At 42.2% G+C, this 25,291-nt stretch overlaps 1 protein-coding gene across 3 annotated transcripts in view; it reads left to right on the forward strand.

The window, feature by feature from the left end:
• Window positions 1–25,136, forward strand: part of ANAPC1 (anaphase promoting complex subunit 1) — a 109,245-nt gene extending 84,109 nt beyond the window's left edge. For all 3 annotated transcript variants that reach the window (XM_010829546.1, XM_010829548.1, XM_010829547.1), the window contains exons 41-50: window positions 2,744–2,830; window positions 4,286–4,403; window positions 5,717–5,794; window positions 6,147–6,214; window positions 7,163–7,301; window positions 9,224–9,310; window positions 10,766–10,861; window positions 12,705–12,903; window positions 19,332–19,466; window positions 24,768–25,136. In XM_010829546.1, the coding sequence (XP_010827848.1) occupies window positions 2,744–2,830; window positions 4,286–4,403; window positions 5,717–5,794; window positions 6,147–6,214; window positions 7,163–7,301; window positions 9,224–9,310; window positions 10,766–10,861; window positions 12,705–12,903; window positions 19,332–19,466; window positions 24,768–24,883 (1,123 nt within the window). In that variant the 3' untranslated portion in view covers window positions 24,884–25,136. The remainder of the gene's footprint in view (window positions 1–2,743; window positions 2,831–4,285; window positions 4,404–5,716; window positions 5,795–6,146; window positions 6,215–7,162; window positions 7,302–9,223; window positions 9,311–10,765; window positions 10,862–12,704; window positions 12,904–19,331; window positions 19,467–24,767) is intronic.
• The last annotated feature ends 155 nt before the right edge of the window (window positions 25,137–25,291 follow it).

The following is a 25,291-nucleotide window of genomic DNA, read 5'->3' on the forward strand; positions in this document are numbered from 1 at the left end:
AATATGCTGTCTAGGTTGGTCATAAGTTTCCTTCCAAGGAGTAAGCATCTTTTAATTTCATGGCTGCAGTCACCTTCTGCAGTGATTTTGGAGCCCAAAAAAATAAAGTCAGCCAGTGTTTCCACTGTTTCCCCATCTATTTGCCACGAAGTGATGGGACTGGATGCCATGATCTTAGTTTTCTGAATGTTGAGCTTTAAGCCAACATTTTTCACTCTCCTGTTTCACTTTCATCAAGAGGCTCTTTAGTTCTTTTTCACTTTCTGCCATAAGGGTGGTGTCATCTGCATATCTGAGGTTATTAATATTTCTCCTGGCAATCTTGATTCCAGCTTGTGCTTCCTCCAGCCCATTGTTTCTCATGATGTACTCTGCATATATGTTAAATAAGCGGGGTGACAATATACAGCCTTGAAGTTCTCTGAAGCTCTGTACCCGCTAAGCAAGTACTCCTCATTTACCCCCTTGCCCAGTCCCCTGGCAAACACTGTTTCACTTTCTGTTTCTATTAATTTGACTATTCCATATTAGTTTATCATTTTGATTCCAAGACCTTTGTTAGTTCTTCATGTTGTAGTTATCTTCTACTCTGTGGCTTACCTTTTAACTCTCTTAATGTTATCTTTTGATGAACAGAATTGTTAATATTTTTCTTTGATGGTTTGTCCTTTTTTGTCCTTTTGATGAAATATTTCCTTACCCACCAGAAATGAAGATATTCTCTTATTTATCTTCTAGAAGTTTTAAAGCCTTTCCATTCACATTTGTATTTAAAATCTACCCAGAACTGATTTTTCTGTGTCTCCCCCCTCGCCCCTCGCCCCTCGCCCCAGTTGGCACTTTGCTGTTAACAAAAAGCTTACCGTTCCCCCACTGTTCGGCAGCACCACCTTTGTTGTAAGTTCAGTGTCCATGTACATGTGTTTGTCTCTGGGCTGTTATGTTCAGTTGTCTGTTTTTCTATACTTGCACAGTACCACAGTTGACTTAATTATTGTAGTTTTTATAATAAGTTTTGATACCAGTAGAGTAAATCCTCCAAAGTGAGCTATGTTCTTTGAAAATATATTTTTCTGTTCTTGGCTCTCTACATTTTATATAAATGGTGGGATTTGTTTGTGATTTTTCCAAACTAAATAACATTATTAAATATTGATTGGAATTGCATCGAATCTTTCCACTGGTTTGGAGGAATTGAAATCTGACATCGTTGAGTCTTAAAGTCTATGAGTGTAGTGTATCCTTTCATTTATTTAGCTCTAGAGTTTGTGACCTTGGACAACTGACAGAATATCTGTAAGTCAGTAGTTATTTTACACTATTGAGAGTGAATTAAACATTGAAACACACCCTTCTGTAAGTACAAAAAGTCAAGATTGTTAAAGATGTGCATTCATTTCCTTTTGACACATTTTGTAGAAGTTTTGTCTTTTAATTGTTTAAAATTAAGAATGGTTAAGGAAATATTATCATAAAAATTCTTTTAAAAATATTTTTTCCTTTCCAAATAAGCCTCTTATTTATTTTATTCTCTGATTCAGTCTCATCTTTTGTCATCACATGCTGTAGGACCCTACTTGCTCTGCTTGCATATTGAGTAGCTTTTCTCCCGTCCTGCCCATCCTGCTGCTGCTCTTCTAGTGACTGACTGTTTTATCTTTGAATGATTGTGTGCACTCTGGGACAAGGTGTACATTTCTCTTAGCATAGTTAACCCTTATGCTTAATCTCAAAATTTCTGACATTAATATCTAATGTTTATCTTTGGATTTATCAGAATGGTAAAGAGAAAATGGCCTAGCTTATGCTCATGTCAAAATAGATGTATTTCCATGTTTTAAATTTTGAAATCTCTTCTTCATAAAATACATATGCGTATAATAAATACTGAATTCTTACTTGATACCCTAATTATTAAAAGAGATAGGGGAAGAGATACGGGGATGTCTACATGTATATGTATAATAAAAAATATGTATATTGAGTAGTGATAGCAGTGGTTTTATGTGATGTCCAGAATCATCTTTATTTCAAAGTATTTGTAGGAAAGACTAAAACTTTAGTCACCCTGTTTTTGAGCAACAGTAAAATATTAATTTAAGAAAATCTCAAAAGATTTTACTTTACTAAGAGTGTATGGCCTTTATAAGATAAGTTTATCATACCGATAATGAACAGAACCTTGTTTTTCAAGGAATAGTTGTTTAGTCATTCATTGTAGCTTTTTAATGATAGCTTTTGCCTGTTTTATTTAGTCTGGCATTCTAAGGAAATGTCTATGCTTTACAGAAAGGAAAGAAGTGTTTGAGATACCCAGTAAAAAAAAAAAAAAAACCCTGTATGTTTAGAAGTAAGTTTCAGCATTCTATTAACAGGTATATATAAAACTGGAGAAGAAGGCAGTGTAGTTTACACATAACTTTTTCAATATCTGTAATCTCTACAGTTGCGCTCATTGTTCTCACTGCTGTTCTCTCTTAGGTCAGAACTTTGCTTACTAATGTTAAGTTTTGAAATTTAACATTTGTGATGTGTCACTTCTGCCTTAAATAGTAGCTGATGTTGAAATGGCTTAAGGACTGACTAAAACGTTCCCGTTGTTGACGCCCCCACAGTGATGAAGGCATTAGTTTCATCAAGGCACCTTGCCACAACACCCCGATTTCCCGATTCTCAAGTGTGCTGTGAAAGCTGAAGGTTCGCTGTGATGAGTAACGCCTGTCCCTCCGTGTTTGTCCTGCAGGTACTCTCTGAGCACGTCAAACTCGTCCATCGCCGCCCTCCTGTGTGCCCTTTACCCCCACTTCCCAGCTCACAGCACGGACAACCGGTGAGCCGAGTGGTGTTCCTCACGCGGCCTTTCTTCAGTTAGCTGGGGGGAGGGGAGTCATCTGAGTGTGTTTTGGCTCCACGGACTCATTTCCAAATTCGCTATAGTCTTTTCTTAAACTTAGTTATCTTCCTGGGTAAATCTTTTTAAAAGTTTTTCTTGCAAAATATTAAGCCAGAAGAGAACTTTGGGCTTCTGATTCCTGACTAGCCTTCTCCCATTCTGCAGTCAGTTGAACTGCTCTAAGGCCAGAAGTAGGCCAGACCAGGGGTATCATTAGGGGAAACTCACCGTGCAGAAGACAGCAGCAGGAGAAACTGAGTACGCTTTGGCCAGAGTGTTTAATTCTGAGAGACGAATTTATCTGATGTAGTGGCAAGGTCTGTATGAATTCCGTTTGCTCCCTCTTTGAATGCTGAGAAGTTTTGTTTAACTGGCAAAGGGACAAGAAAATGCAGCCAAGAATTAGCTTAGAAGTGGCAGTGACGAGTAGAACCCTACGCATGGAGAAGCCATCTGATAACACAGCAGCTCTGTGTTTGGAGTGCAAAGAACCACCACAAGTTTCGGGCCCAGCCAGTCTCTCCTGTTTGTGGAGGAAGGGCAGAAGATAGCCCCTTGTGCCCCAGTGACATCCAGGGCGCTCTGGGAGCTCAGCTCAGGCAGCCCCAGTGGTCTGCCAGGGAAGGAGCAAGAGAGGGAGGCCCACAGGAACTGAGCCGCCGCTCAGAGCTGCAGTGTCACGGGCAGCCAGTGATGGCGGGAGGACCGCTGTCATAGAAGTAGCCTGATGTGAAGTCCAAACTGCACTTTCTTTTTTAAAATTTCTTGGGCCTCACCACACCACATGTGGGATATTAGTTCCCTGACCAGGGATCAAACTCACACCCGCCTGCCCTGGAAGCACTGAGTCTTAACTGCCAGGGAATCCCTAAAGTCCAAACTTTAATGATAGATGGTACATAAGAATATTGTTGTTAAAATTAGTGTAACTCTGATGCATGGTCTCTTACTTGTAAGTTTAGGGAAGATTGTTTTGAGTTGTTGAAGTCAGCTATCGATTAGGGTACAAGGGAGATGGTTAGATAGCATCACCGACTCCATGGCCATGAATTTGTCAAACTCCCGTAAACTGCGGAGGGCAGAGGAGCCTGGCGTGCTGCAGTCGGTGGGGTCGTGAAGAGCCAGAGGCGACTTAGCGACTGAACAACAATAAGGAAGAGGTGCTGGTCACAGTATCAGCTGTTTTAAACAGAACGGTTTGGTGACAAGCACCAAGAACCTCTGTGTAACTGGTACAAAAAGAGAGCCTCTCTATCATGTTCTGGTTGAGTCCCATCATCGCCCTTTAGGACTGCCGTCCTGGGCGGTTGCCGCTCGGCTCTGACGTGTCTCACCTCGCGGGCTGCTGTGCTGCCTCCCGTTGTCACGGCCTTTTGTGTTTTCTGTGAACAGGTATCACCTCCAGGCTCTCCGGCACCTGTACGTGCTGGCTGCAGAACCCAGACTGCTGGTGCCCGTGGATGTGGACACAAACATGCCCTGCTACGCCCTCTTAGAAGTGACCTATAAGGTAGCTCTCTGCCTCTGTTGTTGCCTTGTTGCTTTTTATTGCCACTCATCCTTCTTTGCATATCAAAGTGTTTTGAAAGCGTTGTTCTTTAAAAGATGACAACAGTGAGTTGAGTTCTCCTAAAAATTGAAGCCTCCACAGTTAATGTACATCCTGCCAGGCCGTTCAGGCTCATTTGTAGCCTTCAGATGTAATAGTTTAGGGACCGTCAGCTGCTCTTTGGTTTTTAGAGCTTGTAGTTTGTAAATGTCCCTGTTATCTTTACGTAGCTGACAGTCACGTTCCAAAGAACGAAGGGAGTTAATTTCTGGACGTCAGCCTAGTGCTTCAGAGTGTGTGATGAGAGAGCTTTGATTTACATGCACGGACAGATTATAAGCCAGTATGTCCTTCCTTCTGGGCTTCTCAGGCGGCTCAGTGGTAAAGAGTTCATCTGGCAATGCACGAGACACAGGAGATGCGGGTTCAGTTCTTGGGTCAGGAAGATCCCCTGGAGAAGGAAATGGTAACCCACTCCAGTGTTCTTGCCTGCAGAATCCCATGGACAGAGGAGCCTGGCAGGCCACAGTCCACGGGGTCTCAATGAATCTGACACTGCTGAGCACGCGTGCACATGCTCCCTTCAGAGAATTGTTCGGTACCTTCTGTGTATCAGCTGTGTTAGGGAGTTCCCTGGTGGCCTACTGGTTAGGATTTTGAGCTTTCACTGCTGTGGCATGGGTTTAATCCCTGGTTGGGGAACTGAGATCCCATAAGCCATGTGGTGTGGTCAAAACAGGAAAACAAAAAAATAACAAACCCCAAAACTGCTAGGTTCTGGAATACAAAGTTGAGGTGACTGTCATTTTCCTTAAGGAATGTCTGTCACTGAAGTGTCAGGCTTGGATTCAGTAAGAGTAGCCTGAGATAATTGGAGGTTTGTGTGGGGCGGGGGGAGCTGACACGTGCTCTTATCAACACTCCTGGCGGTTGGGAGGCCATCATGGTAGACACGGTGTCTGGACTGAGGTTTGCCAGCCGAGCTGGGCACGTTCCTGGCAGAGAAGACAGCGTGCAAAAGGCCAGAGGCCTCCTGCAAGGGCAGAGGCGCGGTGCTGCTGGCAGGTGAGGCGCGGGCTCGGAGCCCTGGGCGGCGCTGTGGGCTCTGCCAAGGATCGCAGACGGTAGTCCGGTCAGACTTGAGTATCAGAGGGGGTTTTATGCTGTTGAGAGTCTGTCTCCAACCTCCGGGGAAGGGAAAGCATGCAGTGGTGAATGTTTTTTGTACTTTTCCCCTAACTGTATAGTAAATGATGACTGTTCTATTTGTGAAGGGCACTCAGTGGTATGAGCAAACCAAAGAAGAATTGATGGCCCCCACCCTTCTTCCAGAACTCCACCTTTTGAAACAGGTGAGTAAGAAATGAATAGAGAGATCATCAAAGGGTAGATTCAACCAGAATAACATAGCATTACAGATAGCCAAAGAAAAGCCTGTGCGTTCTCAGTGCTTTCTAAGCAGTGGGCGAGCAGCAGCAGGGGGAATGGTCCTGACGGGGAGAGAGGTCCCCACTGGGAGCTCTTTGCTGAGTGCCGAGCTGGCCTGAGAAATGACTCATGTGTTCATTTGGAAATGGGCTTGTTAACCTCTCACCATCTCTTTCTAGCCCAGTTTATTCTCATTTCCTTGGAGAAGCGTGGGTTTCATTTTATCTACTAACCCTTCCCCAGGATTGGATTGACTGTTTACATTTATCTTGGCAGATTAAAGTTAAAGGCCCAAGATACTGGGAACTGCTCATAGATTTAAGCAAGGGAACACAACACTTGAAGTAAGTGCATTGAATTTCTCAGATGTGTCTGTGAAGGGAATAGAAATATATGGGAAGGTATAAATGATGATAATTATGTGAAATGCTCCTTGTCACCCTTTCATCTCATCCAGGACGATGTGTAGAGTGTTAAAGAAGATGGTCTCTCTCTTTGAAAAAGTTCTTTGTAGGAAGTAAAATTTTACATTCAGAAGTCAAACCCTAATTGTTAATTCACTGAGAAACTTGAGTGACTTAAATTGGGACAGTCATGGAATTGTCTTATGGAGCAACAGTGAAAGATTTAATCTAAGAAAATGAAGCTGATTTATATGTCCACAAAGGGAACTTTGTGACAGTTGGTGTTTGTCAGACCACATCTTCTGTTGCATCTCTTTACCATTTTCTGGTTAGATGGCTCTTGTAAAATTAAGATGATGGTTGATTGCTTTTGGTTGGAATGGTCATATGCAGATAATTACTTTGATGAACAGAGAGTGCTAATAATTTTATACTTCAGTTAGCATGTAAATTAAGTCTTTAAGTTTGCAGAAAGTTTAACAATTTGTAACAGATTTTACAGTATCATCCTCATTTCTGTTTCTCCCAGACTATAAATAGCTGCTTTTTGTATTCTGTCTTTAGATTTATAGCATCTTTTTCTTTTTGCTGTAAACCAATCAGTAGATATTTAAGGGAATACATGTTAGATAAAATATCTCCTTTGAAATTCATACTTGAGCAAATAGAATGCTGCCTTATTTAATAGGTTCCTTGAATCTTGACAGCAGAGAAAAGCAGAACTTGATTATGACTTGTAGGGACTGGTTTAGTTTCAACACAATAAATAATCACATAGCAGAAAGTGGTGAAAACTTTATCTCATGTGAACATAGTATTGGGAACTACATTTCCAGGCAACAGCTCCCAGTAATGCCTTGTATTAAATCCATTCTTGTTTTCTTTCAGGTCCATTCTTTCCAAGGATGGGGTTTTATATGTTAAGCTCAGAGCAGGTCAGCTCTCCTACAAAGAAGATCCAATGGGGTGGCAAAGTTTATTGGCCCAGACTGTAGCTAACAGGAACTCTGAAGCTCGAGCTTTCAAGGTAGTGTGATTGGTAAAAACTGAAGGATATTCTCATCAGAAGGAAAAAAAAATTGTAACTAAGTGTGATGCTGGATGTTAGCTAGACTTGTGGTTGTCATTTGTCAGTATATACAAATAGCAAATAATTGTACACCTGAAACTAATAAACTGTTACATATCATTATATCTCAATTAGAACAAAAACCAAAATTGAACAACAAGAGGGAATAGGTTCAAATCCTACTAGTCCACCCAAAGCATATACTTCTATCATAACATTTATGGTACTGTTTAGGTAGATCCACTCACTAATCACAGCAGATTATAAAGACTGAACGACCCGGGGCCTGTTGGCTGTTTATGTTACGGCTGTTATAAAATACAGGCCATCTGCCAGAACTCAAAGGATGATTTATATTTAGTGGCAGGGACAGTCAAAATATGTCTTAACGCTAAAAAAAATTTAGCTTAATAGTTAATCCTCAAATCCATTAAGATTTACTTAATTCATGGGAAAAATTTAAAAAGTTTTTTTGCAAGGTAGCACTTTTGAGTTCTTAGGACTGAGTCTTTATTATAGTTCCCAGAGAATCAATTGAGGTAGTTTACATCAGTGAATTTTGTTTGTCAGTATTCGAAAGGATTTTGGGACAAAGTTTAACTTGAATTAACACTATTGCTAATTAGCACTAAACCAAAGTGAATGTCACTCAGTTGTATCTGACTCTTTGCAGCCCCATGAACCTAACAATCCATGTAATTCTCCAGGCCAGAATACTGGAGTGGGTAGCCTTTCCCTTCTCTGGGGGATCTTCCCAACCCAGGCATCGAACTGGGGTCTCCTGCATTGCAGGTGGATTCTTTACCAACTGAACTATCAGGGAAGCCCGATATAAGCCCGACATAAACCAAGGCCCATCTCAAAGACCCTAATGCAGTTTGTAAAGAAAATAGATAAGTTTAAGCTTGAGTTTTCATGGGGCAAGTATATGAAAATTAAAAGACCATCTCCATTTCCTGCCTGCTTGGGGTTCAGAAGTAAAATATAAACCTCAGTGGAAAATGGTAAAACCTTCATATTCCATTTTCAGTCTTGAACCTTAAGTGATACTCCTTGTCACCCTTTTTTTCCAATTTTTTTTTAAAGTTGTAAAATACATATAACATATACTGGCTTAACCCTTTTAAGTGTATAGTTCTTTGGTAGTAAGTACATTCGTATCGCTGTGCTACCATTACCACCATCCATCTCCATGACTGTCTTTTTCTTGCAGAGCTGCCTGTCTGACCCCATTAACACTGCCCATTCCCTTCTCCCCAGCCCCTGGCAGCCACCATTGTCCTTTCTCTTTCATGACTGTAGTGACCTTATGACAGCATTTGTCTTTCTGTGAGTGGCCTGTTAGAGTGATAATCTTTTTTCCTTAATCTGTTCAGTAATAATTCTAGTTTCTAATTTGCCTTTCAGTTAGTTTAAGAAGGAAGGGAAAACCTTTTTGGGGCAACTTCTATAAGAAACACCTGGTTTTAATCTGCCCTTTGATAAATCAGTAGCTCATGGTAGCTTATGCAATATATTTCTTAAGTATGACATCCCTTATGTGTTTAATCTGAAGGAAGTAATACAAAGGAACTTACAAAACAGAAACAGACTCAGAGACTTTGAGAACGAGCTTATGGTTGCCAGCGAGAAACATAGGAAGGGATAGTGAGGGAGTTTGGGATGGGCGTGTACGAAAAAAAAGAAGAAGTAAGCTGATATTACTAAAAAAGAAAAAAAAGACTTTCAACCCAATAGGTTAATGAAGCTCTAGCAGCCTTGGGTTTTGTGGAAACATTATGTGAAAAAAAAAATAAAGTAGATTACAGCTGCATACAATTTGAGTCGTAATGAAAAGAATCTTTATTATCTCACGTATACTTATTCTTCATTTTTTTTAGCCTGAAACAATTTCCACATTCACTTCTGATCCAGCACTTCTGTCATTTGCTGAATATTTCTGCAAACCAACTGTGAACGTTGGGCAGGTATGTATTATGTGCTTTGCTTAGCTCCAAGACTAGGCTTTGTTTCTATCTTCAGACCGCCAACAAAAATCCAAAATATCCTTATCTGTCTTTGATGACACGCCTTAGGCACATTGAATGATTTTTGTTTGGCAAATACAGGTTTTTCATAGTCTAAAACTATTAAATTCAGCAATTTCCTATCTTAATAGTAGAAACAACTTAAAATTTCTAAGACATTAATTTTGATCACTGGTATTTATATATTCTTGTAATGATTCTTGTTTCTCTTTATTTTATAACCCTTTTTGTTGGTCATAAAGCTGTTCTCTTCAGGATTCTAAGGGTGCTTGCTAGTAGATTCTTTGATTTATCCATCATCTCAGTTGGCAAGGACTGGATGTAGGAATTACATGATCTGGATTGATGGCCTATTGTCTGCAAGTGGGTGTGACCTTGGAAAAGTTTTCAGTCTTTTTGAGATGTTGTTTCCTTATTCCTAAAAGTGGGATTATAATATAACCTGCCTTACATTGTTGTTTTGAAAGTAAAATGACAGAACCTTCCTGCCTCTTATTTATTGAATCTTCACTGTGTGTTAGGCACTCTGTTCAGTATTCTTTATAATTTTTTTCATTTAACTCTGACCCTGGGGGTAGGTACTGCCTGCTGAGGAATACTGCCACTTAGACCTGTCACATACCCGAGGTCACATAGCCAGTAAGGGCTGGGGCCTGTGCTCAGCTGAAGGCCACAGGTCTCTGCTGAAGGCCCACGCCTGCCCTTGACCCCAGCTGGGCTTGCTATGCCACCGCCCCAAACCTGTTCTGCTCAATGTTTCTGCTGCATCTTGGTGGCTGCTGGGTGCCCCTTCTGGATCCTGCTCTTGCCAGCCCTCCCCACGGCATAGCTCTGTGATGTCCTGTCTGCTCATTTTACCCAGCTTCTTTCATTCCTCTCCTCTATAGCACTTCGAGCCTTAACTGTTTCTTGGAACTTAATTTTGATTGTATTTTTATTGGTGTTTAATATTGCATGCACTCTGATTTTATAAAGACCTAGCCTTTTTTCGGAGAAGGCGATGGCACCCCACTCCAGTACTTTTGCCTGGAAAATCCCATGGATGGAGGAGCCTAGTAGGCTGCAGTCCATGGGGTCGCTAAGAGTCGGACACGACTGAGCAACTTCCCTTTTACTTTTCACTTTCACGCATTGGAGAAGGAAATGGCACCCCACTCCAGTGTTCTTGCCTGGAGAATCCCAGGGACGGGGGAGCCTGGTGGGCTTCCGTCTATGGGGTCGCACAGAGTCGGACACGACTGAAGTGACTTAGCAGCAGTAGCAGCCTTTTTTACCCTTTTATGTCATTCACTGCAGAATGTGAGAATGGGCCATCATAGTGAGTATACAGTTGTTCTTTGATTTGATTTTAGAATATACATTGTTGTGCTACAAAAAGACTCTGACTTTCCACAGAAACAGGAGCTTCTGGATCTCTTCTCTTCAGTGCTCTATGAATGTGTGACTCAGGAGACCCCAGAGATGTTACCTGCGTACATAGCGATGGATCAGGTATGGTTCAGAAAACCTATCCTAATTCTGATGAGCATTATCCTGTATTTCAAATAACATGCCAGACAATACAGTAAGATTTCCTCTATGTCCATCTTTTTAGTTTCTCATTTGCTTTTAGAATCTCAGAAAAGAAATCTCTTATCAAAGTTGAAAGTTCTTTATATACCAGAAGCTTAGAGTTTATGATAACAAATGGGCTCTCTTACTCCAAGGGTTCCCATTCTCCCCTCTGGCCTCTTCCTCTGACCAGGAGTGCACGCTTCCTCCCTTTCTCCCCTTGCATCTTTGTGTGGTCTCTTGCCTCCCTCCTGACAAAGCCTTTTCCTGGAAAAGTTTATGCAAGTGAACAGTAAGTGAGCAAACAGTGCCCTGGTGGTGGCAGTAATGTGCAGTTACACCTGGTGATTAAGCTCACAGAAGTCACAGTGTCAGCATGTGGGGGTTTAGGGAGCTGGAATTCTTTTTAAAATTTCTTTTGTGTTATTGTTGCTTTAAATTAAGAGTCTAAAAGGGGTAATGCAGAAGATAATGCTCAACAGCTTCCCTAAAGGATTGAACTTATTTATTTTCTTCGGTTATTAGTAATTGTTGCTTTAATTAATAAGTCCTGTCTGTCTCTTTTGTGACCTCATGGATTGCAGTCTGCTAGGCTCCTCTGTCCGTGAGATTTTGCAGGCAAGAATACTGGAGTGCGGTGCCATTCTTTCTCCAACAATCTGTATGCCAGATTGTTGCTTCCTGACCCAGGGGTCGAAATCCCATCTCCTGCATTGGCAAGCAGATTCTTTACCACTGAGCCACCTGGGAAGTCCTATTTAGTAATACATATGGCTTTTTAATGTTGTCATATCACTGAGACTCAGATTTGCCATTAAATTAAGGCAGTAGCTTTCTAACTTGGCTAAAATTTATCTGGGAAATCTTGACAGTACAGATCTTCAAGTCCCCTTCCACAGTTACTGAATCAGAATTTCTGAGATTTAAGTCCAGGATCTATAGTTTTAAACAGCTCAAGTGACTATGATATAATGAGTTCACAGATAAGAATTTGGGACTCAGTGTCAAAGGAGGTAATCCCTAATGGAAAAAGAATCTCTACTGAAGAACTGAGTGGGAAAATGCAGGAAATAATTCCCCAAAACCTGTTTTGCAAACAGTCTTGATTAAAAAGGCCAGTTGCAGAATAACCAAGTGGGCCTAGAGTGCCCCTACTGTCGGGCATCCACCTTTTTCGGTTGGTAAGTATGTGGTGTCGACAGCGGTACCGCTTCTCACAGTGTGTCTGTGTACAGCAACCAAGTCATGAGTGGTGTTTTTCAGATGATGGTTGAGAGTGTGTTCTTTTCTTAGGCTCTGAACTTTTAACTCTTGGCAGTCATGGGCAGGTACCTATAGTGGAACATCCCTCTGGCTGCAGCCATGGTGACTTTGGCAGATGGGTCCCAAGAACAGTATTGTCAATAATACAGGTTTTGCCTCCTGACCCCTGGGATCCCTGGCCTGATCGCGGACAAATCATTGTACCAACTTGGGTTTCCCAGAGGGGCTCAGCTGTAGACCTATTAGGTCTTCATTTCTCAGAGCCATTGAGCCAAGAATGAGCTTCATTTGCCTTCACCATTTTTTATCTGAAGGCTGTTCATGTTCCTTTTGAACAGAATGACCATGTACCTAAACCCACTAAAGGGCTTCTCTGTGGCACAGGCTACATCAAACACAGAGCAAGCTCCCCCTGCCCTTCCTTGATCTCATGACCATATTAAAAAAGTGCTCCAGTGTACAACTCCAAGGAAGTGACGAATCTTCACTCTTTCAAGTGGATTTCTGTTCTCTCTGCAAGGCTGTAAGAAGACTGGGAAGAAGAGAAATGTCTGAGACATCTGACCTCTGGCAGATAAAGTTGGTGCTGGAGTTTTTCAGCTCCAGGAGCCATCAGGAACGGCTGCAGAACCAGCCTAATCGCGGGCTTTTTATGAACTCGGAATTCCTCCCTGTTGTCAAATGCACTACTGACAACACTCTGGACCAGTGGCTGCAAGGTGAGAGCAGCACTGCACCCTTGTCCTTCGAGCTGCACTGGGCCTCAGGGCTTTCTGTTTCAACCTGTTTTCCTTGGTAAGCAGGTTAAGTCCTAGTACAATCGCAAATGGCTGTAGATGTCATGTTTCCAGTTAGGTGAATTACGCTCTGATTATCTGCTCTAACATTTTTTGAGGATAGAAAGTGGGATTTATTTACTGAGGCCACGCTGTGTGACATGTAGGAATTTTAGCTCCCCAACCAGGGATCCAGCCTGCGCCCCCAGCATCAGGAGTTCCGAGTCTGTTGTTTTGGTTGCACTGGGTCTTTGTTGCTGTGCATGGGCTTTCTCTAGTTGCAGAGACTGAGGGCTACTCTTCGTGGCGGTGCTCAGGCTTCTCACTGGGGTGGCTTCTCTTGCGGAGCATGGGCTCTAGGAATACAGGCTTCAGTAGGGCATAGTAGTTGTGACTGGAGGGCCCTAGAGCACAGGCTCGGAAGTCGTGGGGGACAGGCTTAGGTGCTCCACAGCATGTGGAATCTACCCGGACCAGGGATCGAACCCATAGCCCCTGCGTTGGCAGGAGGATTCTTATCCACAGAGCCACCAGGGAAGTCTAGGAGCTTGAAGCCTTAACCACTGGACCACCAGGGAAGTCCTGACTTCTTTAACAGATGTATGTAACTCTGCTCTATAATCATGGAGAGAATGTATAATATAGCATTTTAAAAACCACTTGACACTTAGAAACTTGTTTCATCTTTTCCAGCATCAGATCCTGTTTCTTTCCAGTGCCTCTCTCTCCTGTTTCTTAGGGGTGTGGTGTGTCCCCTACCTGACCCCAGTTTTTCTGCCTGCATCCTGTGCACACTGAAAACTTGATGTGAGTTTAGAGTGAATGCTTGTTTCACCAGTTCCGTGAGTCAGTCCGTGAGGACCTGGGACTTCTCAGTACAAGCTCTGCCTTGTGATTGCAGGGGGAGTGTGGAGTTACTCCTGACAGTGTAGAAGTGATTATGGAGGCAAGTAATGGGGCCTTCTGATGTGTGGAAAGCTGTCTAACATGTGATATATGCCTGAGATCCATTTTTAGTAGTTAACTCCTTGATCTTTTTATTCTTTTCAGTTCTGATGCTTCCAAAACATATTGGACAGCAACTTGCTTTGAGTAAATGCTAACCCTCATAATATCAGTAGTAACAGCTTTTGATTCTATAAAGTTGTTAGAAAGTGGTAAAACCTAGGGATTTGACTATGATTATGTTTGGAGCTGTCTCCCTGTTCACTGCACCTGATTGAGGCTCTTCTGCCTGCCCTGCCCCCAGCCCTGGGGTGACTTGTTTCTCCAAGGTCCCAGCTGCTCTTGCTTTTCCTCTATTTTATTTAGATAGGAAATGGAAATGAGGGGGAAGGGGTAGAAGGTTAGCTTGAGACTGTCTTCATCCAGCTGTAGAGTCAGGGTAAGTTCTGTCCAGTTACTGGAGGTCAAGGTCAAACGGATGCAAAGGAGTAGGGAGAAGGATGTGCACGAGAGTGGGGGAGAGCCCACCAGGGCCCCAGCCCAGAGGAGGGGTAAGGGGGAGTGGTTTTTGGCAAACACCAAAGGAGCCCCTCGCTCCCCATTTCCCATCTGTCCCCATCTCTCCTCCTGAATTAACACACAAGCTGTTTCTTTAAAAAAAAGTTTCTGAAAAAATTTAATTGTATGCCAGATTGTGAACGATACATATGCTGCTGCTTGCTGCTGCTTAGTTGGTTCAGTCATGGCCGACTCTGTGCAACCCGGTGGATTGTACTATGCCAGGCTCCTCTGTGCATGGAATTCTCCAGGCAAGAATACTGGAGTGGGTCGCCATTTTCTCTTCCTGACCCAGGGATTGAATCTGGGTCTCCTGCATTGCAGGCAGATTCTTTACCACTGAGCCACCAAGGAAGCCTGAGGGATATATATATGGAAAACAGCAATTTCAAAGTCCCCGTGTTTAACACCTGCATCTGCTGTGTGATTTCTTCTTGAGATTTGAAAGGTCATAAAGTTTCAGAATTTCTAAAGATATGATAATCATTTTGTTCTCATGTTTGGGAAAAAATACCTGTTATTTTATAGATGTTGCTGTTCTGGTTTTATTCAGTTTCGTGTTTGTTCACCCATAACGGGCCCTTGCTGTTGATAAGAAATGAGTCCCCAAACCTTCACGGATTCTCTGACATGCACGTGTCGTATGATGTAGTGAGGCTCCGGCAGTGACTAGAGCGCTCTCTACAACAGCCCTGACTTGCTTTCTCCTCCCTCCTTGTTAGAATGGCTGGTGGTTTACAGTGTTGTTTTGAGCCTTCACCAGATTTGGCTCGCCACTCTGATTGCCAACAATGTGTATTTCTTTATTTTTTTTATTGAAAAAGGACCGTCACTTAAAAAACTCTTTGGTATGTGGTCTCCTCTCCCGGATGCTGGCAGCTTTGGGGTGGAGAACAGTAGAATAAACGAAGATGCAGGGCCTGTGCAGCAGCGCTGGGAATGTCGTTTGTGTTTGTGTCTCAGTGAAATCACAGGCGACACATGGACTTTTAAGGCCGCTCACTAGTAACCCAAACTAGTGCAGCAGATTGATCGTATTTTGTTGCTGTTTTGTGATTTATCTCAATTAGATTTTAATCTTGAGCAAAGAAAATTGGGTTTAAAGTTTAAGAACTTAAAATTTTTGTTTACTTTTGCATTTTATTATGGAGAAATTTAAAGCATAAGGCAGAGTAAACATAATAGTATCATAAACCCCGTCAGGCAGCTTCAGCAGTGTCCACATTCTGCCATTCTTGTGTTCTCTGTAGCTTCCCATTGCCCTGCTGTAGTTTTCCAAATTCTGCCATTTTAGGTTCCTGCCAGCAGTGGGATGCATTGCAGATTTTGGCATTATCAGTCTAGTTTTAGATAGTCTACTGAATATATAGTGGTGTCTGATTGTAGTTTTAATTTGCATGTCTGTGATGACTCATCATGCTAATTATTTTTGTATGTGTTTATTTGTTACTCATACATCCTTTGCAAAATATCTTTTCAAACCTTTATTGTTGCTATTATTTAGCACTAAGCCATGTCAGACTTTTGTGAAACTCCATGGACTGTATGTAGCCTGCCAGCCTCCTCTGTCCGTGGGATTCTCCAGGCAAGAATACTGGAGTGGGTTACCATTTCCTTCTCTAGGGATCTTCCCAACCCAGGGCTCAGACCTGCATCTCCTGCATTGGCAAGTGGACTCTTTACTGCTGAAGTGAAGTGAAGTTGCTCAGTTGTGTCCGACTCTTTGTGACCCCATTGACTGTAGCCCACCAGGCTCCTCTGTCCAGGGGATTTTCCAGGCAAGAATACTGGAGTGGGCTGCCATTTCCTTCTCCAGGAGATTTTCCTGACCCAGGGACTGAACTCAGGTCTCGAACCCAGGTCTCCTGCATTGTAGGCAGATGCTTTACTGTCTGAGCCACCAGGGAAACTTTGAGCTTTGAAACCTTTACCCATGTTTAAAATTGGCTGTCCTATGATTATTGAGTTGTAGGAGTTTTTATATATTCTGGCTGAAAGTTCTTTGTCAAATATGTTTTGCAGTTATGTTCTCCTACTTTATGCCTGGCCTATTTTTTCCAGAGTGTTTTTTGATAAACAGAAGTTTTAAGTTTTGATGAAGTCAAATTTATCAGTTTGTTTTAGGGTTATTATTTTCTGGGTGTTAAGAAATCTTTCCTACTCTAGGTCATGAAGTTTTTTTTTTTTTTAAGTTTAATATTAAAAGCTCTATAGTTTGATTTTTTGTATTTAGATCTATGATTTGTCTCAAACTGATTTTTTTTTACATGGGGTGAGATAGGATTGGTCCTTTTTTTTTTTAACTTTAAATATGGATATCTAGTTGTTTCAGGACCATTTGTGCAAATGACTTTTTTCCTCATCGAATTGCTTTGGGGCCTTTGTTGAAAATCAGTAGACTGTGTAAGTGTGAGTCTGTTTCTGGACTCAGTTCTGTACCATTGATCTGTTTGTCTTTTTGCCAGACACCCTCTGAATTACTGTAGGTTTAGAGTAAATTTTGAAATTTTGTAGTGTAAATCTTCCTGCTAAAGCAGTATCAAGAAGGAAATTCATAGCCCTAAATGCTTACATTGAGAAAGTCTCAAATCACTAATCTGAGTTCTTACTTCAAGAAATTAGAAAAAGAAAGGCAAAATCAACCCAAAGCAAGCATTTAAGAGCAGGAATCAATGAAATTGAAAACAGAAAAACAGTAGAGAAAATCAGCGAAACAGAAAGTCCTGGACAGGGAGCTGAGTGGCTGTGTTCCCTCTTGCCTCTGCCGAGAAGCTGCCAAAGCAGGGCCTCTCTTGCTCCCTTTATCAGGCCTCGTGCTGCCGCCCAGGTGTCCCACCTCCCACCAGACTGACATCCTCCTGTTAGGTCCAGTGGGCTTCTGGTAGTGTTCCTGGCACTCCATCTCCTTCTTAAGGAAAGTGATCTTTCTTGACTTTTGTGACAGCTCACTTTCCCACTTACCAATTGTTAAAAGACAAATTCTGTTTTGTCCCTGTTTCACAGTCTGTCCTTCCTTGCCTTTCTGGGAGTCACTGTTGCCCCCTCCTCCCTCTGCTTCTCTTCTTTTCTGTGGTAGCCAATCCATTACCTTAGCCTTTCATTCCTAACTCTTAAACATCTCGTAAATCTGTCCACATTTTGCCACTTCTGTCTTATAACAGTGATGTGTTCTTGCCTGGACAAAGATGGTTGAAGCCTCCTGCACGTCTTCCTGCTTTTTACTCTCATCTCCCTCTCGCCATCTCTAGTCAGCTGACAGTGGTCTTCTGAAGAGTAAATGGATCTAACTCTCCTGCTTAAAATCTTGCAAAGGCTGCTGATTCAGTTGTGAAAAAAATCTTTACCATTTGCCACCAGGCCCTGTATGACCAGCAAGGCCTCTGTCTCTCTCCACAGCCTCTTTTTTGTACCACCCGCTCCTCATAAACTCTACTCAGGCCCCCTGGTCCCTTCCACTTCCCTGAAAGCACAGAGCTCTTTCTCACCACAGGACTGGTGAAGGAGCTGCTTCCCATCCCAAGAACCTTTTCCTCTCATTCTCTGCCTCCCCAACTCATGCTCATTCTCACAGCCTCCATATAAATATGCCCCTTCCTCCCAGGCCTCTGTGACCACACTGCCTCAGGCACCTTTCCTGCCATTTTCACTCCTCTGTTTCTCTCTCTCAACTTTTTTCTCTGTATCAGAATTTTTTTATCTGCAAGAAGCAGCAGGCCTGACTCAGCTTGGCTCAAAAAGTGTTGTTTAGTCACTGAGTCGTGTCCAACTCTTTGCGACCCTATGGACTATAGCTCACCATGGGATTTCTCAGGCAAAAATACTAGAGTGGGTTGCCATTTCCTTCTCCAGGGGATCTTCCTGACCCAGAGATTGAACCCATGTTTCCTGCATTGGCAGGCGGATTCTTTACCGCTGAGCCACCAGAGGAGCCCGGCTCAAACAGTAGGACACATACAAACTTACGTAATTGGAAGTCGACAGTGACTGTAGGCTGAAGGGACGTCTTACTGCAATGGCTCCAGCTCCGTCTCTCTGAGGTTCCATCGGTTATGCTCTGTGCCATGACTTTATCCTCAGAGTACTTTGTCCTGATGGCAGAACAGTAACAGTTCTTTGCCACAAGCTGCGCGTTTCCGTAAGAATGAAGAAATTTGTTTCCTGCAAGCCTCTAGCAGACATGTTGTCAGGCATCTCCTTGTGTCTCTGAACTGAAACTCATGTATGTTCCTTGATCGTTTCTGAGGGCAGAGTGTGTCACTCGCCCTGAATGTCTGTCTGCCTGTCCCTGAACCAGTCAATGTGTTGGGGAGTGACACTGCCTGGATAGCCCCAGACCCGTGGTTCTCACAGCGTGGGTTCTGGAACAGCAGCAGCAGGATTGCTTGGGAGCTTGCTGGAAATACAGTTTCCCTGGCCCCATCCAGGAAATTGTTGGGGTCCACTCATCTGTGTTTTAATCAGTCCTCCGGGTGATTCTGATGTTTGTTAAAGTTTGAGAACCTCTGACCAAGATGAATCAGGATCCAGTCCCCTCACGTATGAGCAAGGAGGGAAAGGTGGCAGAGTGGGTATCCGGGAAGATGACCGTGGTGACCACTGCATCTCGATGGCACTCATCCTGATTTGTAATTAGCATCTGTTTGATGTTAGGTCTATACTTTCTCTGTCCCCTACAACACGCTAAACTCTGCAGTGATGGGCACTCTGGCTGGTTTACCGCAGTAATGTTAATGCCCAGCATAGGAACTGTCTGATATATGGTAGGTGCTCAGTGAGCTCTTGATGAGAAAATAATAATAAGAATTCGTTCCTTGTGCCTCTCCGTGGTGTAATCAGTTGGCTCTGTTCCATGTGTGTCTCCCTCACAGCTGGAGGTGACAGGTGTGTGCACGCCTACCTCAGCGGGCAGCCCTGCGAGGAGTCACAGCTGAGCATGCTGGCCTGCTTCCTGGTCTACCACTCCGTGCCGGCCCCGCAGCACCTGCCGTCCATAGGCCTGGAAGGTAACTGCCTCTGGGCCCTCTCTTCACGCCTGTGTTGCCCACTGATGGGTTTAGCTTCTTGGTAGGAGGAACTTCTACTGCGTTATTTTCTCTAGTTAGACTTTTGGCTTCATTCATGTTTGGAGGTTATTGTTGACATTTTTTCCCCAGAAAACAAAACCAAAAGACTCTAATAAAACTACCTGAGCTTTCCATATACATAAACCTTTATTTCCATTCAGAAGAGGACAGATTCTTTACAGGGCCCCAAATACCGGTGTATACTAATAAGCTAACATTCGTGTTGTTCTTCTCTGTTAATTGACTTTTTTTTTCTTTATTTTTGTCTTTATTTTCTGGGTTTTCAGTTTATATTTTTAAAAAATACATAATATTAATTTCTAATATTATAAAACTTTGAAATGATAGCAGTCTAATTTTGTATGTATTTGAATATTTCCATAACAGAGTTTGAAGTTTTAGCATCTGACTGTATTTGTCAGACTGTAGAATCAGATACAAAATCTGTCCATTTAATCATTTAAAGTGTAATGACATTATTGATACCTGGCTGTCTTGAAAACCTCAGAAAAAAATGCACTGTTTAGAGACCTCTAGTTGTGGCCACAATGGAATTGCTTGTATTAGACAGACTCTCCCACACACAAAAAAGCTAATATAAAAGTGGACATCTTCATAAAGCTGAAAGGCATTGGTGGCAACCCTACTAGCTGGACTTGACTGAGGAAAAAGAATTCCTGAGAGAAGGGAAGCGTTTGAGAAGCTCCGTATTTACTCTGGCATTCTCCCAAAGGCACTTAGCAGACTCGTTAGAAGAAGTGGAGAGGCAGAAAAAGCAGATTCGTTAGAAGAAGTGGAGACGCAGAAAAAGCAGATTCGTTAGAAGAAGTGGAGAGGCAGAAAAAGCAGACTCGTTAGAAGAAGTGGAGACGCAGAAAAAGCAGACTCGTTAGAAGAAGTGGAGAGGCAGAAAAAGCAGATTCGTTAGAAGAAGTGGAGAGGCAGAAAAAGCAGCAGTGCTGCTGGGCGGAGGAGCCGGAGGTTGGATTAATCACTGCCCGGGCCTGGGGCTTACGGAGCAGAATCCCAGATGGAGGAAACCATAGGAGTTCAAAATGCAAAACCTGGGTGCTCTCTTCCCTTGAGGTGTTTATCAAACCTTAGCCTGCACACGCACAGGGTAAAACTTCAGGAAATCTAGCGAAACCAGGACACTAAAATACAAGCGGCGATTTCAGCAGCACTGCAGTGCCGAGGAAACAGAGGGCAGTGCTCGCAGCCCGCCACGGTGGAGGCTTTGGTAAGCCTCCCAGACAGACCAGCCCTAAGACCAGTCTAGGACAGAGCTGATAGAAGAAAAATTAACCTTTATAGGAGGAAGAAAATACCTCTTGAACTTCTGTAATTTTTAATTCACAGTATCAGTGCTGAATCAAAATGAAAAGACATAAGGGGAAAAAGGGTAATATAGAAACAGGCTTGAATGTGATCCACATATTGGAATTATCAGACTTAGATTACTTCAGTGTCTGGAGTTACTATGACTAATATTTCCAAGAAAATAGAGGAAAAGATGAAGAATTTCACCAGAAATTTGGAATCTGTAAGAAAGAGTTAAAGGAAATTCTAGAACTGAAAAATATAACTAAGAATTCAGTATGTAGAGAATTGCCTGGCAGTCCAATGGTTGCCCATGGCCCAGGTTCAGTATCTGGTAGAGGAACAGACTCCAAAAGCCATTCCAGCAGGGTGAAAAAAAAGAATTTGTTATGTAGGTTAGTTAGCATATTAGACATAGCAGATAAATGAACTGGAGGACAGGTGTGTAGAAAGTAAACAGATCGAAGCACAGAGAGAAAAATGAGTATCAAATTCAGAAAAGAGAGGAAGAGACATTTGAAGTACAGTGAAGTCAGACATGCATGTATCCCACAATGAGGAGAGAGAAAAAGAGAAGCAACATTTGAAGAGACAGAGGCTAAGAATTTTGAAAAATGGATGATGGACCCCTATGCAAGGTAAATGCAAGGAAAACCACACCTAGTTGCATAATAGTCTCTACTAAACAGAGAAAAAAATTTTTAAGCATAGACTTCCTTTTTCCTCCAGGATGGAGTAACAGAGATCTGATTTACTATACCACCTGAAACAAAAAAACAAAAAGGCAGAAAATCCTGGACACCGCATATGAATCAGTGGCTTTTGTATCAGGCAGTGAAGAAGAGTGACCCCTAAGAGATGAGAAACAATGAGATTAGCTCTGTGATTGCCCCAGCTAATCGCCTTGACTGTTTCCAGACTGGGGCGGGGGTGGGGAGACAAGGAGAGGGAACCCAGGAAGAACCTGGAGGACTCCGACAGCTGAGAATGCAGGGAGCCAAAGGAGCTAGAGTTTACATGATGGAGTGCCGGAGAGGAAAGAGCAGCAGACAGAGAATGCCAGACACCTGCAGAGGGTCCCCCTCCAATATTAGGAGCGTCTTTATTGCTCAGCACACGCATATGAAGAAATTTCCCGAGGCTGAGGGAGGAACTGTCCAGATGGATTAGCGGGCACATTCCCAGTTTATGCAGATTCACAAACAGTGGAAACAGTGGCAGATTTTGTTTTCTTGGACTCCAAAAATCACTGCTGATGTTGACTGCAGCCACAAAATTAGAAGATTCTTGCTCCTTGGAAGGAAAGCTATGACAAACCTGGACAGCGTATTAAAAAGCAGAGACATCACTTTGCTGACAGAGGTGCATATAGGCAAAGCTATGGTTTTGGAGCAGTCATGTATGGATGTGAGAGTTGAGTCATAAAGAAGTCTGAGCACCAGAGAATTGATGCTTTTGAATTGTGGTGCTGGAGAAGACTCTTGAGAGTCCCTTGGATAGCACGGAGATCAAGCCAATCAATCCTAAAGGAAATCAACCCTGAATATTCATTGGAAGGACTGATCCTGAAGCTGAAGCTCCAGTACTTTTTACATCTGGATGAAAAGAGCCAAGTCACTGGGAAAGATACTGATGCTGGGAAAGATTGAGAGCTGGAGGACAAGGGGCTGACAGAGGGTGAGATGGTTGGATGGCGTCATCGACTCAGTGGACATAAGTTTGAGCAAACTCAGGGAGATGGTGAAGGACAGGGAAACCTGGCCTGCTATAGTCCATGGGGTCTCGGGGAATCAGACATAATTTAGCGACTGAACAACAACAGGAACAGGGCCTGTTCCCACAAGTTCACAATTCAAGTGGCCTTACTCAGGAACATCTTGCCTCAATAATGGGAAATATTTAGCCTTAAACTAAACAGAGTTCTAATCCTACCTAAAAAAATATTAAAAGCACAACACAAAAGGATTAAACTTTTTTCAAGTAATGTGACTACATTCAGGAACAAAGTTCAAGAATACAGAAATATGAAAATATCCAGCACCCCGCATTGATGTCTGGCATACAGAGGAACAGGAAAACAACTTATAATGAAAGAGGTGAGAAATCAGTGGATGTTAGTTAGCAGACAAGGACATTAAAACAGGTATTATAACTTTGTTCCATACTTCAAAACATTAATAGATATAGAAGATACAAAAAGAATCTAATTGAACTTTTAGAGATGAAAACTATACTTCTGAGGAGAAAAATACACTGAATTGGATTGATAGCAGATTAGACATTGCAGAATAAAATAATTGTGAGTTTGAAGACACAGCATTAGAAACTATGCAAAATGAAGTGCAAAAAGAAAAAAATTGTAAAAAAGGGAACAGAGCATTAAAAATGGAGGAAGAAATTCTGGTACTTCAAATATCCAGTTTACAAGAGATTGAAGTCCCTGAAGAGAAAAATGGGGGAGAGGGACAGAAAAAAATACTTGATGAAATAACAGCTGGAAAGTTTCCAAGTCTGGTGAAAACTGTTTCAAGTCCAACGAATCCAAAGTCTGAGAAACATAAAGTTATGCTAAGGTATATAATAAATTGTCCCCCAAAAATCTTAAAAGCAGCCAGAGGAAAAGAGCATGTTACAGAGAAACAGAAATAAGAGTGCATATTTTTCATAGGAAGCATGGCCAGTGATAAGTTAATGGAGTAACATCTGTAAAGAACTCAAAGGAAAAACACTATGCCCAGCAAAAATATCTTAAAAAAAAAAAAAAAGACCACAGAACCTGAAAGAAATCATAACCAGCAGACCCACACTACTGGAAATGTCATAGTAAGTCCTTTAGACAGAAGGAAAATAATACCAGATGGAAATATGGATCTACACAAAGGAATGAAGAGCAGAAAATGGTCACTACATGAGTATATACATAAGGTTTGTTTCTTTCAAACTACTTTTTAGAAGACAACTGACTCATAAAAATGATAACAATGTACTACTGGTGTTTGTAAATTCTGAAAAGTGACGTGTATAATCGTAGCACAAAGACTGGGTGGGAAGAAATGGAAGTATAGCCGTAAGGCTCTCACTACCTGTGAATAGGTGTAATCTCACTTGAAGGTAATCCGTGGTAAAGATAATACTATAAATCAAAAAGCAAACACTAAAAATAAGAAAACAGAGTTAGAGCTAGTAAGCAACAAAGGAGGTATAATGGAGTCATAAAAAGTACTCAGTCCAAAAGAGGGAAAGGAGAGCAGAGAACAGGCAGAGCAAATAGGAAACAGATACTAGGAGAAATGTTTAACCCTAACCAGAGTGCTGGTCACATTAAGTCTGAATGGTCCATGGTGTATCAGAACGTCGGAGGCGTTTTCATAGCTCTTATGCGTTTGTTCCCTGTCTTTGGTTTTAAGGAGCTCTTAGGAAATCTGTTGATGTTTATTTGCTAAGTCTTATCTGACTCTTTGTGACCCTTGGACTGTAGCCCACCAGTCTCCTCTGTCCATGGGGATTTCCAAGCAAGAATACTGAAACAGGTTGCCATTTCCTTCTCCAGGGGATCTTCCTAATCCAGGGATTGAACCTGTATCTCCTGCATTGGCAGGTGGATTCCTTACATCTGAGCCACCAAGGAGGCACTGGGTGTATTTATTTATTATATTTAAATAATATGTGTATGTAGATAGTATTGTTTCACATATAGTTATGTCAGTTTCAGAAGTACAGAATGGAATAAATTAAAGTTTTTTATCAAATCATCTCCTAGAGTGTATGAGGGAAATCCGTAAGGTAAGTAGTGTCTTTTAACAGTTGTTTTCAAAGAGAAGAATACCAACTTTAGAAGTGATTGTGTGTCTGAAGCTTCCTTGAAAGAGGCTGACTTTGTTGAGTGACGTGTGACCCTTCCCTTCCATTCCATTTCTTCAGGGAGCACAAGCTTTGCGGAACTCCTCTTCAAATTTAAACAGCTGAAGATGCCAGTGCGGGCCTTGCTGAGATTGGCTCCTCTGCTCCTTGGAAACCCACAGCCAATGGTTATGTGATCATGGCTGGTGGTAAGCCTACCCTGAAGCGTGACTTCTGCACAAAAAATGTGACCAAACGACAAAGCTAAAGAAACCTTTCTAAGTTTTATAATATAGCTGGGGGGAATGAGCTGCACAGACCTCAGTGTATTTTAAAAATCCAAGTGTTTCAAATATCCCAGAGACTCTGTTGCTGTCGGCATTAACGTGATAGGATATATAAAAATTAGTTGAAATTTTACTTTTGTAAATAAAATGTTTTGGTTTGTTTTCAAAACTCTTGATGATTAAGATTTTTCAGAGTAGAGCAGTGGGCACTGGGGTGTATATTAGTTTTTGGAATCTTTCAGCTCTGGTGATTCAGGTGAAGTGGCTTTATGCTCAGGAAGGCAGTTTTTTGCAGGGGGCATTATGGAGATGTGCACT

Source organism: Bison bison, unplaced genomic scaffold (genome assembly GCF_000754665.1).
Source record: "Bison bison bison isolate TAMUID 2011002044 unplaced genomic scaffold, Bison_UMD1.0 scf7180017864508, whole genome shotgun sequence".
In the NCBI taxonomy this organism is placed as follows: Eukaryota; Metazoa; Chordata; class Mammalia; order Artiodactyla; family Bovidae; genus Bison; species Bison bison.